Source organism: Protopterus annectens, chromosome 11.part0 (assembly GCF_019279795.1).
Source record: "Protopterus annectens isolate FY-2018-M chromosome 11.part0, PAN1.0, whole genome shotgun sequence".
NCBI classification, from domain to species: Eukaryota; Metazoa; Chordata; order Ceratodontiformes; family Protopteridae; genus Protopterus; species Protopterus annectens.
Genome location: NC_056745.1, coordinates 585,781,703 through 585,796,725, shown reverse-complemented (window position 1 = coordinate 585,796,725; position 15,023 = coordinate 585,781,703). Strand labels below are relative to the sequence as shown.

Genomic DNA, 15,023 nt, shown 5'->3' with positions numbered 1-15,023 from the left:
GGCTGATAAGTGTATATTAGCCCTAGTGAGAATAATTGTGATCATACCATAGATAATTAGAGGGAGCCCATGTAAGGGGTGCAGCATTTAGGAACTGCCTATATCCATTAGTGGCATGAGGGGCAATCCTGGAGTACACTTTCTATTACCCATCCTTAGATCCAAGTTGCATTTGAATATGGATGGATGAGCTTTGTTTTATTTTTATGGATAGTCTGTCCTGCAACAGTGGTAGCCTCTGTGATATATATCCATCTCTCCACAACATTCAGTTTAGATAACAGGACTGAGAATTTCTGATGCCATTTGACTTGCTGATGTTCAGTAGGTCCATCTGTATTAGGTTGTAGGATGCCTTGTATGCCAGACATGTCACCTCTAAGCACTCTGTAGGATATTGAGTATAGTAATAATTATTTGAGGTGATCCATGCAAGACCTAATCTTTAGGACTTGGATCCTTTTAGTAAGGTATCTCTAAAAGTATTCCAATTATTTCATGGGGCTGGGCAGATACATGTTAAAGTGAGCATTATACAAAATGATTGACCTAATGAGAGCTTTGTAAAAGGGAACAGCATCTCTAGATCTAGTCACAACTTGTTTATAAGCTGTGCAATATAGAAAGGCTTTCTTATAACTCTGGGCACATGTTAGTCAAAAGTTAGGTCACTGTACACACAAATTCCCAAATGCCAGAAAATTGGGTCAGTTCTCAGAGGGCATTGTCATGATTTTGACACCAGTTATTATTTGGGACAAACCTTTCTGTATGATGGTTAAGTCATTTGGGGATTCAATAACTGCTCCTAGCTTGCAGTCATCTCAGACTTAGCTGGCCAAAGCCCTCTGGTAATTTCCTTTTACTTTTGAGATGTATATGCCAAACAGAAAAAGTCTCAGCACCGAACCCTGGGGGACTCCATTTGTGACTTGTCTCTTCCCCTATTTTGATCTCTTGTATCCTGTGAGCACGTCTGTAATCCAGCTAGTGTGGAGTGTGTTTGCTTCTACATTATTCATCTTTTGTACTACACCTGTAGGGGATTATGTCAAAAGGCTTGGCCAGGTCAAGATAATGTGGTGTGAACTGTTTTACCTTCATCCATTGCTTTGGTAACAAGAGTAAAGCTTAATATTTGCCCATGATTTTGAGCCTTTCACACTTTTCTCTGGGCTGTCTTCAAACACATTTTTATGGCCATGCATACATGTATGCATTCTTTGATTCACCTTCCTGATTGTAATAAATTATATTCCTTGTATAATACAGCACCACTTGTTAGAATGTGTTTTAAATTTGTAGTTTTGAACTCTTCTAGTAAGCAATGAAACAAAATGTATGAACCAATTATGACACAACTACCCATTTCAGAAAATTTCAACCATAAAAGGCCACTCAAACGTCTGTCATTACAATCCAGCAATATCAGCAAATATACAAAATCTCTGCAGAAGTAAGTCATCTAAATAATCCTAAATTAAAGGGATTTCTAACTAACAGATTGTTGCTAGGAAACAACTTTATATTTCATTGTTTCATCTACAAATAAAGTGACTGTTGCCCTTGAAGAATAAATTGCCTATGTTACATTAAAAAATGATAAGCTAGTAATATTGCAATAGGGACTGAATGGCAAACTGATAACAGGTTCATAGTTACTAGGTAACTCCTGCAAAGGAGGGCATTCACAGGACTGCAGCATCCACTCCCTTTAACATACAACACAGTACAGTATCAGCAATCCATCTACATACTCTGGGAGTAGAACCCATAGCCTTCTGCATCAAAACTAAGGCTACTAACAATACAAACAGACTTGAAATAAGCATCACTAAACTTCTCTTCCCCTGAAGCTCTTTGAAAACTGCTTTTATTTAACATTTGCTTACCAGGAAAGTCTGAAGTGGAACAAAGCCAAATTTCAGCAGAGGCCTAGGGAGAAATGCACCAGATGCATGTCTTTGTAAGACGGGAGGAAACCAGCACACTAGAAACCCACACAAATACAGGGAGAGCATACAGACTCTGCACAGAAGGCACCCCAGCCAAGAATCAAACCAGAGAATCTCTTGTTGTGAGACAACAACACTACCACTGCACCATCCACTTGACACAACTAAGTCTCTCTATTTCACAGCAGAAGACATCTGGAAAAAGCCAAAATTTATTGGGGGGGGGGCAAAGGCCCAAAACCAGGGACACATTTTAAATATTGCTTGTATAATCTTAGACAGTTGCTGAAATAGTGTTTTGTGTTACCATGTATTTCCAAAAAAGATAGGAAGACTGAAACCTAAGGGGATATCATTATTAAGTGAATTCCGTTATCACTGATTTGCCACAAAACCACAAATTTTAAGAGGAACAGACCAAACTATGAGAGAAATATGCTGTGAAAATGTAGACAGTTGAGAGCAATGAGCTTAACTCCCTAATGCAGGCTGTTGTACCTAAGGTTCAGGGTTTAAGCCTAAGCAATCCTAACCACCAGTTATAAGTAACTGGAGCATTTGACACACACACACACACACACACACACACACACACACACACACACACACACACACACACACACACACACACACACAAGTAATACAAATAGTCTTCAGTATGTAGCCTGAGCAACTTAGATTCTTAGCTTCAGTAAAATACAAACGGAGCAGCTTAGCTTCAGTAATATATGAGCCAGCAACAACAGCTTCAGTAGATACAAGCTTACCTGTGGATGTTGCCTTGAGTCTGGTAGCAATCAGGCACACTTTTGTGTTTAAATTCAATGCATGTGTGTTCCCTCTGTGTTGTTACACATCTTGCAACTGTAAAAGTGAGGGGGTGCTCCCTCTCCCTTGTCCTATGGTTCTGGTGCCTATGTCTCGGTATGCTCTTAAGGGAAATTGCACTTGATGTAGAGAGCTGCATCAGGAAATAGTGTGTGTGTACCTGTCATCCTCCCAATGTATGTCTCCCACTGTTGCCAGTGGTGAGGATTCAAGCTCCTTGACTACTGGGCCAGTAGTGGGGCATTACACTGTTCTTCTTCTATTCTTTCTTGCTTAACCATGTGTCTAGAATTGCCTCTCCTTTTTTATTCCCATTGCCCACTCTTCTCGACCCAGGCAGTCCTCATAGTCTGTTCTGTGTATCCTGATAGTGCATTCTGGTCCCCTTTTATCAAAAACAACTCATGTTATCCTGATGTTATCCTGCTTTATCTATAGCCTCTGCATCTGCCCACTGAATGCACTACTTTCCTCTCTCTCACAACTCTGCTGTAGGAGCAAAAGATGAAATTATGAATAGTCCCCTATCCTTACAATAAAGTCTGATAGGTATGAATCTGTCACTAATTCTGATGACATGACTCAGTGTCTACTGAGACCTCTCCCTCATTATAATTCCCATGCCACTTCTAGTCTGCTGCCCCCAAGTACTAGACTCTAGATCCCAAGCTATTTGATCCTGTCTTCTTGTTCAGAGCCATCATATTTCCTGGAAACAGAAGATGTCTCAATTCCTCCTTACTATCATGTCATCCACTTCCAAGCTGCAACCTGTTAGTGACCATATATAGTAATTCTTATTTCATGTCTGGCAGGGTGATTGGTTTTACACCCATATTTTACCCAACAGAGTTATCCCAGGTAACCCATGCTGGGCAACTGGATACTGGCAAGCCAGTAGTTTATTGATCCATGGTCGCTGAACTTTATAGCAGTAACATGCATACACTGGCCTGTACATTACCACAGGGGCACAGAGACTGTTTCGACCATTGGTCATTGACATAGATCAGTCCCTTAACCCACTTATCACCAGGAAATCTTCATTCCCATTTTTGGGAACATTAGTCAGTGACCAAATCACCTAGTGCCAAATTTTACATTGTGAAGTGGCTAGTTCTGACATTCAGAATACTGCATATGACAGTTGATGTCCAAAGCAGTTGGTCTACACAACACTTCCCCCAGTAAGTACCTTCTTTAGTCTGTGCTACTGCCAACAATCTCTTTTCTTTGGTGAGTTTAGATGTGGAAACACATGTATTCTTAGGAGATGGGAAGAATACTGTGGAGACACAGGGCGAACACGCAAACTTCAGCAGTATTGGATGGAGGTTAGGTTCAAACCTTGTACCTTGCGCATGAGAGATGAAGACCTTAACCATTATGCCGACTGTGTATAATGCCAATATATTATTAAAAAAGAACCAAAAGCATCAGTCATGACTTCAGCATGAAATCAAACATAACAAAAATACTTCAAGTAAAGGGAACAAGACAATTTATTAAATACTATTTAACTTGTTCATCCACCGGTAACATAAACTTCTTCAGAACACAAAAACTCATTCAGGTGTGTCCATTAAATGACTTAACTCCAGCAACACATGACTAAAACTGACCAGAATTATATAGGAAAATTCTCTAATGAAGTTTAAAATGCCGTGACACTCACTTATTTTCATTAATAAAATGTGGCGCCTCACATAACTTATTCATAAGGTATACATTTGTCATGTGCGTGCGATTATAATCAGCTGTTAGAGCTATGTGTGTGTTTAAAAGGAAAATGAGATTAAGAGACAATTACTCATGTCCAGATATAATGAGAATTAGAACATTAAATCCCACTGAAAGTAAGAGCTTTCAAACAAGATTGCATTTCCTCTAACATTATACCCTGGGATTCAGAAAGACTGGTACTCAGAAGGTTACAGAGTCCATTAAGCCTGTGTAATGCACAGATTACTCTCCTTCTACAATGGTAGTAAGCACAGGCATAGTACAGACAACCATCTCGCTTTTTAATAAGGTTATTTTATGAAGGTTTTGATGTATTTTAAAATGCTTTATTAGAGTATGTTTTCTTGTATAATATTAAAAGAGAAGTTCAGTCATGTGATATTATTAAGTTATTTAATGGATGCACCTGAATGAGTTTTTTATATATAATTTGAAGAAATTTATTTTACTGATAGACAAAAGTGCTAAATAGTATTTAACAAATTACCTTGTTCCATTGTCTTAAAGCATTTTTTTCTTTATGCATGCAACACTAGCACACAGAAGAGTATTTCCAGCCTGTAGCCGCAATATTCCACAGTCATGTACAGTCAATTAATGCACATTATTATGTGTATATTTTCATATTAGCATGCATTTTAAATAGCCAGTTCCAAATAATTCCTTTAGTATGGCAATTCTGACTTTCTGTTGCATCCTGGAATGTTATGTGTTATCTTTGTCACAACATCTTTTCCCAGGTTATATAACAGGGATAATATAGCTGTCCAATAAAACAATAAAAACTAAACTTCAGTTAGCTGACATTGTATAGGCATTTACATTGTGTGATATGCAGTAGTGAGGCAACCACCAAACTGAAACACAGACAGCATAAAATGCAATCAAACAAAAATTTGATGTAATAATTAGTACACAGAATGACTACTTTTATATGAACCAGACTGTAAATCAGTGGTAATATGTAAGCTTCCAAGAAAAGCAATGGTTTTTAATCTATTATGTTGATATCCCCATTAGTAGGATAGCAGAGACTGTGCATTCAAAGGTTATTTATATGTGATTATTAAATTTTACCTTTGAGAGTTTATTCCACAGGTCATTTCTTGCTGCATTGCCAAACATGTGAGTTGTCAGGTAATCCTACAAAAAAGAAATATATGTACATATTCAAATGCTATGACAAATGACAGCGTGGATGCATGAGTTATTATGTCCTTACAAACTCCTGCAAATAAATTCAACAACTGTTCACATTAGATTTTCTCAGACATGTTTTATTGAATCTTTAATCTTAGTAAAAGCATTTTCATATCTATTGCATAAATATACCATACACCTAGCAATTTCTTCATATAATATAAACTTTGTACTACCTTTACATATTGAAGCCGTTTTCCTTCACTTTTTGATAGACTGCTTTCAGGTGGCATCTAACCTTTTTAGAACAGTTATAACCAAAGGTTAACATTTAGCTAGACAGCCTTAGGCCTTTTTTGACTCCTTGTACAAATCAAAACTGATCTTTTCTTTCCCATGAAGATATCTATCCTTTACATTTATCTGTGCTGTTACCCCATGTATCACTTTAACTTATTCATTTCACAGTTCTGCTATGCAGGTGATGTACAAACAAACCTTAGGATGGATATGCTGGGGACGACCACATCGAGCAAAACCTGTGTAAGTTATAGCAGTACCTTAGTGACATAGCAGACACCTAAGCTATAAAGGTGGTCATAGACACTTGCTGTTGTGCAAAGAATAAAAATACCTCATAGTGTTGTACAAATACCTCATGGTGTAGTACAAATACCTCATGGTGTAGTTTTGCCCTCTTTTACATGCTAGCATGCTTGTGTGAACTGTCATGGCTGCTCCCTGTAGTGAAGACTAGAGTATCATTTCCCCATCATTGCTGAATCACTCAGCTGTATATGGAATAGCCTGCTTATTCATAGACATGTCTACTTATGCTTACATTGTACATGTAGTGGATGTTACCCACAGTTGCGTGTTGGTGTGAGACCAGGGCATTTGCAGGCAGTTTAGCTATACATATAATATGGCACTGTTCCTTGGAAAGGAAAGCCCAAGAAGCCCGTAATGCAGGAGCATTTTTAAGATTCTGAGGGAGACAGCTGTTGCAGCAGTACTTCATGTGAATACCACTGTTCACTGTATGCAGGAATGTTGCCAGCAATTCATATTCAAGTATCCCATGCAATTACCAGATTCCAAAGTTATTGTTCCTTGTTCTACACGGAGCATATATTAAACATGTGATTTTTAACAACACAGCGCCTTTATATATTACCATGTTCCAGGATCCCTTGTAGGCTTTTTTGTTTCATTTTTATGTTTAACATTAGCCCATTGATGCGTTCATAACACTGCTCACTTATACATTAATTTATGCACCATAATTTGCATTGAATATACGCACCTGTACCCTGCTTAAAGATGATGTTTTCAAAACACTGCCACCTTACACATTAATTTTTGTACCGTAATTTACATTCTATATACCTGTCTGTACCCTGCTTGCTAATCCTGCTTTCAACTTGTGTACCACGATAACATTGCATATGCCTGTCTATACCGTGACTGCAAATTTTCTCCTACTACCATTCTGAACTGTTGACATGATGGTTTAAGAGAAGTGAATATTTAGAGGTAAGCACCCAATTAGAAGGTATATTTGTAAACTGCAATTGAGGTGTCTGTAGTTGCTGAAGATAGAACAGACCTTCCATGGCAATATGATTACACAAAGTTCTTTGTATCCCAAGATGCAATTATAAATGAAGATGTTGCAATACATTACTACAATTTGTCCTGTATAACTACTATAAATCTGCCCGAATATCTAATTGCATTTTCCTGATAGATAAGGGAAATGAAATCTGAGATAAATGGATTGTGACTTTACAGTTTACATAGTTCTTGTATATTTTGAAGCATGTTGTGCTCCCACTTCAGATCAGGTCCCCTAGGGTTTGCGTAAGAACCACCTGTTCTGGAAAGATGCAGGTCAAAATCAAAGCTCATTTAACTACTAACCCCAGACAATTAAATTTGAAATCTATTGCATGGCCATTTTTAATGGAAATGTCTGAGAACGTTTAATTTCCACAAGGAGCTTTTTATCCTATACATGCCTACCAATCACTGTGGCATACTCTGTCAGTCTTGAACCTATTACCTACCCTGCATTCGATAACCCCAGCATTGATGTGATGGCTGACTGGAGGGCTGTCATTCAGGCAGCCGTGGAGGTGGTCTGTATCCTTATTGGCATAATGCAAATGTCATATTTCTAATCTGGTCTCTGACAATTGATGCGAGTGCCTTTGTCACATCCGGACCTCTTTCACGCTCCCCATGCATGAATGGGCCACAAACTACATACTAATGAGTGATACGGTCACCAGATTAGGATAGATAACATCATACCCCAGAGAGTGGGGGCTTTTCAAGCCTTCACTTTCCTAGCATCAAACAGGCAACAACAAACACCTCTTGCATTCTGGTTTCAGCTGCTCTTTTACATCCTCCCCTGCCCATAGCTTGCAGTAACAGAGCTGCTATTCAAACTTGCATCATATGCGGTCATAGTCATGGCTTTTTCCCTATCGACTAACATAGAGGGGACAGAGGTTATACATTATGCCTTAGATATACGTATCTCATGAAGTGATTGTCTCTCAGTTGGGGTATAGTACACCCGTCTTCTGTAATGAGACTATTGCGTTGATTAACAACTGTGCTGCTAAATGAAACCTATTTTTCATGCACTTGATCCAAGGACAGGGGTCTGTTTTATACATACTTTCTACAGCCCATTGTAATGTTTTTTTTTAACTGCTTATTCTCAAAGGGTATATTCTGACATACACTCCCCGTGCAAACTTTCATGTACTTAAGCCAATGAAATGGGTATTGCTGCTTCATTATTTTAGGTGGTTCATAATTAACTGAGAAAATATGTTTTACTGTTATTCTACCTATATCCTAATGAAGCCCTAAAAACCTCTAGTAAGTCATAGACTTTTACCTGGCAAATGAAGAGGTAAATAAGAGGGTGCATACTGTCCTCTACAAATGGTTTTATTTTTATGGCTTCTTTCATAGGCTAGTACTAAATAGTTTTTGGTTGTCTTGAACTGAACGTGCCATGTGTATTATAAATAATATAATCAGGCCTATTGAATGTGGGCCTGGGACAATATGTGAACAGTGACTTGGCCTTTGACCATCATGTGTCTACCATTGTATGGTGATCATTTTCTGTTGTTCAACTTATATGCAAGTATATGGCATCGAGGTCAAAAGATGTCCCCGTCCTACTGTGTTTAGTCCTCATTAGGCTAACCATTGAGTGTAATGCTCCCTTTGGCACTTTTTACCAGGCATATGCAACAACTAGATTGCTCATGGAACTGCTAACAAGTAGTGAACCACATAGACTAGACAGACTTCCTTAAAGCCCTATCTTTATGCTCCTATAGACTAATGAGAGGTGATCTATGCATGGCTTGCAAGGCATTATATGATCTAGAACTAATGGGTGGGCACATCTGTAAGTCTAACAGCACGAGAAACACCAAGGGAATGACCTAAACCTTGTTTGCAACATTAAAAGAACTGGTGAAGGGACATGTATGTGTCACAGAGAATAGCTCTACTCTAAAAAAGGTTTTCCATCCATATGAAGCCAAGTACCTTCCTGACCCTATTTAAACATATCCTGAACCAATGGTTGGGTAACTGGAACTTTACCCTGGATTGGCACTTACACCAATATTGGAGAGAGGCAGCTTGTAAATAATTGGTCACTTAAACCCAGCTATCAAATCTCAGTAATTTTTCCTGCCATTTACAGTATATATGGCAAAATGTTACTAGGCATAAAAATGCCTCCCAGGACTATTAGCCTAGTACTTACATTGCACTTGGCTATGAACCTATAAAATATAGCATATTGGAAAGAGTTGGAAAATTCAGGTATGGATTAATAAGCCATGGGACAACTTTGTAAGTTATGGGTAGGAGAGAGCAATGTACCAGTGCTATCTGACCATAGTTGATGCAGTAGACTGGGAAAATGACCAAAAAGGTGCACTAAGTGTTTATTTTCTTTTCAGTCTAAAGTGATCAGGGGAATGCAGTAGTTGCAGTGAAAATAGGACCTATCCTTCATATGGGGTCCACTCATCAGAGATCAACTACAAGAACCTTTACATCACAGGAAAGATTAGAATAACTTCATAGGAAAGCAATTATCCTTTTTAAGCTTTTCCTGTCAGATCCTGCATTGTCAAGTTTTAGTAGTAAAAAAATAGATTCAAAAGACAACAGCTCGATACTACTGTTAATTAATTTTGCTTTCTGTCCTACAGATATGCATGTATCATCTTCAGGTTCTTAATTATGATGCAAACAATGAATATTTTGGTATTGGATCATATGCAGAGAAAACTACAGCTGTTTATTAATGATAATAACAACAATAATAATTACAACAATAAAGGAAATATTAATAATTTCAGCTGGCATGTACCTTGGACCCTGTTCTGCCACAATCTAGACACAATGGCAGTTCAACAATGATAATTTAATTAATTTAAAAGCCATAATTTACATTTCATATAACTGTCTGTACCCTTGTTGCAGATGCTACTTTCAAAACAATGCCCCCTTAAACATTAATTTCTGTACCATGGTTATATTGAATAACCTGTCTATACCCTGTCGGCAGTCTTCTCCCACTGCCATTCTGAAGTGTTGATATGATGGTTTAAGAGAAATAAATATTTAGCAGTAAGCACCCAATTAGAAGGCATATTTGTAAACTGCTAATGAGGTATCTGTAGTTGCTGAACTGACCTTCCATGACAATATGATTCCTAATAGCTTTTTGTATCCTGAGATACAATTACAAATTAAGATGTTACAAGGCATTCCTACATTTTGTCTTGTATCTATGTAGAAAAATATGCCCCCTTGTACAGTAAAACTTTTTGACTTTTGTTCTCAGGGTTTTCCATTGCATTTAGTCCATGTTTTTGCAGTTCTAGTCCCATTTCTTACTTTAAATATTCACTTCTAACTTTCATTCAAAAAAAATCCTAACATTTTAACTATTAAACACATGTCCTAATTGTACATTTTGTGGTATCATGACACCCGGAGCTGAATATGCATGTCATTTTCCATCTTTTTCCTCACGTTTACATTGCATTGGTCGTCTCTGCATTTCCTAGACATCCATTTTTACATTTTTGCGTAATTAAAGAGGCCCATTAAATTAAAATCCACTGCTGGTCAGTGTATTCCATTACATTATTTATGAGCATTCTAAGGAAGATTTAATAATGTTTTCTGCCCTCTAAACACAGTAATCTAATTATCCAGTTAAGTAACTTTGTTGCCTTCCAGACGATTAGTTCACATAAGAGCATCATCGACTGTTACCCTTTAATATTCATATTCTTTTATTTCCCTTATCATTTCATTTGCATTATAAAATGGACTTTTGAAATAACTCATACTGATTAATTTTTACATGTACAATTGAAGTGCCTGACCCACACATTACAAAGTGCAAACCCCTGACTTAAAGTGCACTACAGGGAATATGACTTAATTCACGTAACGGTTCATCCATCGTAGACAGGGTTATTGTACAACAAAGATAATGAGACCTGCTGTAAATATTACAATGAGCAAAAACAGATATGGGTAAGTTAAAGATTATATGGATTTCTGTTTCATTTCCTTATGTATGCAACAACTAGAATGCCCATGCGACTGCTCACAAGTAGTGAACCACACGGACTAGACAGACTTCCTTAAAGCCCTATATTTATGCTCCTATAGACTAATGAGAGGTGATCTGTGCATGGCTTACAAGGCATTTTCTCATCTAGTACTAATGGGTGGACACATCTGCAAGTCTAACAGCACGAGAAATATCAAAGGAATGACCTAAACCTTGTTTGCAACATAAAAACAACTGGTGAAGGAACACGTATGTGTCTCAAAGACTATCTTAGTCTGAAACAGATTTTCCATCCATGTGAAGCAGAGTTCCTCCCTGACGCTATTTAAACATATCCCGAACCAATAGTTGAGTAATTGGACAGAGGCAGCTTGTAAATGATTGGTTACTTAAACTCAGCTATCTGCTGTTGGTAATTTTTCCTGTCATTTACATATGGGAAAATGTGGCTAGGCTTAAAAATGCCTTCCAGGAACATTAGCCTAGTAATTACCTAGTAATTGCATATGAAGCTATATATTAGAGTTGGGAAATTCAGGTATGGATTAATAAGCCATAGGACAACTTTGTAAGTTATGGGTAAGACAGAGTAATGTACCAGTGCTCTCTGACCATAGTTGATGTAGTGGACTGGGAAAATGAATGAGAAAGTGCACTAAGTGTTTATTTTCTGTTCATTCTAAAGTGATCAAGGGAATGCAGAATGCAGTAGTTGCAAAGAAAATAGGATCCATCTTTCTTATGGGTCCACTCATCAGAGAACAACTGCAAGAACCTTTACATCACAGGAATGATTAGGATAACCTGTGATTACTCTTTTGAAGCTTTTTCTGTCAGAAGCCGCATAGGCAAGTTTTAGTGGTAAAAAAAAAATAGATTCAAAAGAAAACAGCTCGATACTACTGGCAATTAATTATGCTTTCTGTCCTACAGATATACATGTCTCATCTTCAGGTTCTTAATTATGATGCAAACAATGAATATTTTGGCAATAGATCAGAGACAGAGAAAACCATAGCTGTTTAGTAATGATAATAACCATAATAATTACAACAATAATGGGAATAATAATAAATAGTGAATAAAATTGGCAGTTCAATAACAATCCAACAGACCAAGCATGTAATCCAGCAAGAAGTTTAATCCAATGTAAGCGCTTTCGGCCGTGTCACCAGCCTTCTTCAGACATAAAACACACGCTGATACTCGCTACTAGTAAACCACTTTATTTTCAGTCCGACTTGAAAAACAAACCTACTAGAAAACGCAGACAGTGAAAGAACACCCCTTGATGCGCAGTCAGTCATCACTGCGCATCAAGGGGTGTTCTTTCACTGTCTGCGTTTTCTAGTAGGTTTGTTTTTCAAGTCGGACTGAAGATAAAGTGGTTTACTTGTAGCGAGTATCAGCGTGTGTTTTATGTCTGAAGAAGGCTGGTGACACGGCCGAAAGCACTTGCATTGGATTAAACTTCTTGCTGGATTACATGCTTGGTCCGTTGGATTGTTATTGAACTGCCAATTTTATTCACTGGTTTGTGTTGTGAATTTAGTTTGTTTGTGAATAATAATAATTTCAGCTAGCATGTCCCATGGACCCTTTTCAGTTGCAATATAGACACAATGGCAGTTCAACAATACATGAATTCAGAATATTGCAAGTAATGCAATCATTACAGAGTGCAGCATATAATGTATAGCAGACTTTTGGGGAAAAAAGCATCTTAAGAAGTTCTCAGCATGTATATGAACCTTGAAATACACTCCTGAAGACACTTAAAAATTACAACTTTAGCAGATGCGCAGGGAAAAATAACAGAATTTAGTAGGCATAACATAATTTTATCTAAAGTTGAATATTTAAGCTATAACAAATGAGTAGCTGTGGATGTATGAAGATTTTCCCACTTTTTTCTTGTTGGATTATTATGGCAAATTTGAGTTTTACATAATTATATGGAGAGAATAGTGGCCAGACTTTTTTGTATTGGTATATGCTTAGTTTACAGTGGACACACTGGTTGGGCTGACCAATTCTCCTTTTATATGTGTGAAGAGCTTTTGTTGGAGTTTAGTGCTGTCTGTTCTTTTTTTTTTAATTCTATGGGAAGTGGTTCAATGTGGCTTGCAAAAAATTACTAAAATTCCTTGGCATCAAGGATGAATGAGGAGGTCTTTGAAAAGATGGACTCTCATCTTTCTGTGTATGCAGGCTGTATGGGGATGTTTTTGTTATTACCATTTTGTTTTGCAAGGTATGCTTGTATTTTTCATAGAATAGTGAGTACAACAAGCAGTAAGGTAGGGCAAGCTGTGAATAGTATCTAGTTTCAGGCAATGTTGCTATACAGCACATTTAAAAATGATAAATTCGCTAAAGGATCTACACTGCTAGTATGAATATTAAATGATACTCGTTCACTAAACCCATCCTTTTTCAGACAATTATTATTCTTTTGGGGGAGGAATTGTTCTTGCTAAACTGAATTTGTGTGAGTAATGATCTCTGAAAAAAATCCCAGTTTCATCTTGAAATATTTCCAAAATCTTAAAAGATCATGAATTACAAATGACAACATTAGCTACTGCACTGGAGAAGCTGTACATTACTGTAATGAAAGGTCAGCATATGTATGTGAAGGGATGATGTGCTCCTGTCTACTATTTAATAATTAAACAGGGATAGATATAGTGTTCCATATCAAACCATTATCTAGCTAACAAGCAACAACAATTACTAAGCCATCTATTACTAGATATGCTAAAAATACCTGGTCAATACTCTTTTGGTGACTCTATTGTTTTGCCTTCATGTTACATTTTCAAATTTGTGTTGCAAAAATGAGTGACTATCAAGTGTGCAGATGCATTTTGTACATGTATGCTCATTGCAAAGGAGACTCTGTTGACTTTTGCAAGTAGGGGTTGCACATAAGAGGGCCTACTTTGTGGGCAGTGTGGGGTCCTTGACCCCTCAAAAATATACCCAACCTTCAATTTTCTAAAATATATGTTCTTTTAAAGGTTGTGGTAGTAGTAACCACAACAAGGTAGCTCAGACTTCTCTATCTTCATTAGCAGTGTTCAGCAAATTCTATAAGATCCAGGGGAGTTTCCAGTTGAAGTGAAACATATGATCCATATGGCAAGTTTTGCATCTGGTCCAGGGAGTCCTTTCAGTGGCATGTGTCTAGCAAAAAATCACTTACGTGGTAACCAGGAGATATCAACTAAAGGTTCTCAAACAACCTCAAATTATGCCTCTCAAAATTAAGGGACAATGGCTCTACTCTGACATACTCCAAAATTACTGACTTCCTCATTATAACCCATGAATTTTACATCTGTGATATCAGCCATCAGCCCCTTTCAAAAACCTTATGATCATAGGTGAGGAACTGGATATGGAATGAGCAGTAAAAGCTTTGTCCTAAAACAAATATCTCACTTCACTATGCTTACAATGATGTTGCTGCTGTAGCCATCCACTGGTCCATCTCTTGATCTTCTCATCTATTTCCTGAGATAATTAACTCTACTCTACTAGAGTTAACTATTCTGTCTTCCATGTTCAGAGGCCAATCCATGAATACTTGGCTGTGGAACTGAGGGGACTGGAAAGGTGAAGTACAATGGAGGTGTTTGCAGAATTTGAAGTTGGATGTGGTAGCACAGAACAGGGCCACAGAGAATAAGACAGGGGGCAGACAGTAA

General features: G+C 37.5%; 1 protein-coding gene across 1 annotated transcript in view; it reads right to left on the bottom strand.

Annotated features, from left to right (window-relative positions):
- Positions 1-15,023, bottom strand: part of TRHDE (thyrotropin releasing hormone degrading enzyme) — a 5,519,112-nt gene that overhangs the window by 3,030,170 nt on the left and 2,473,919 nt on the right. The window contains 1 exon segment of the mRNA XM_044088069.1: positions 5,604-5,669. Within this exon segment, the coding sequence (XP_043944004.1) occupies positions 5,604-5,669 (66 nt within the window).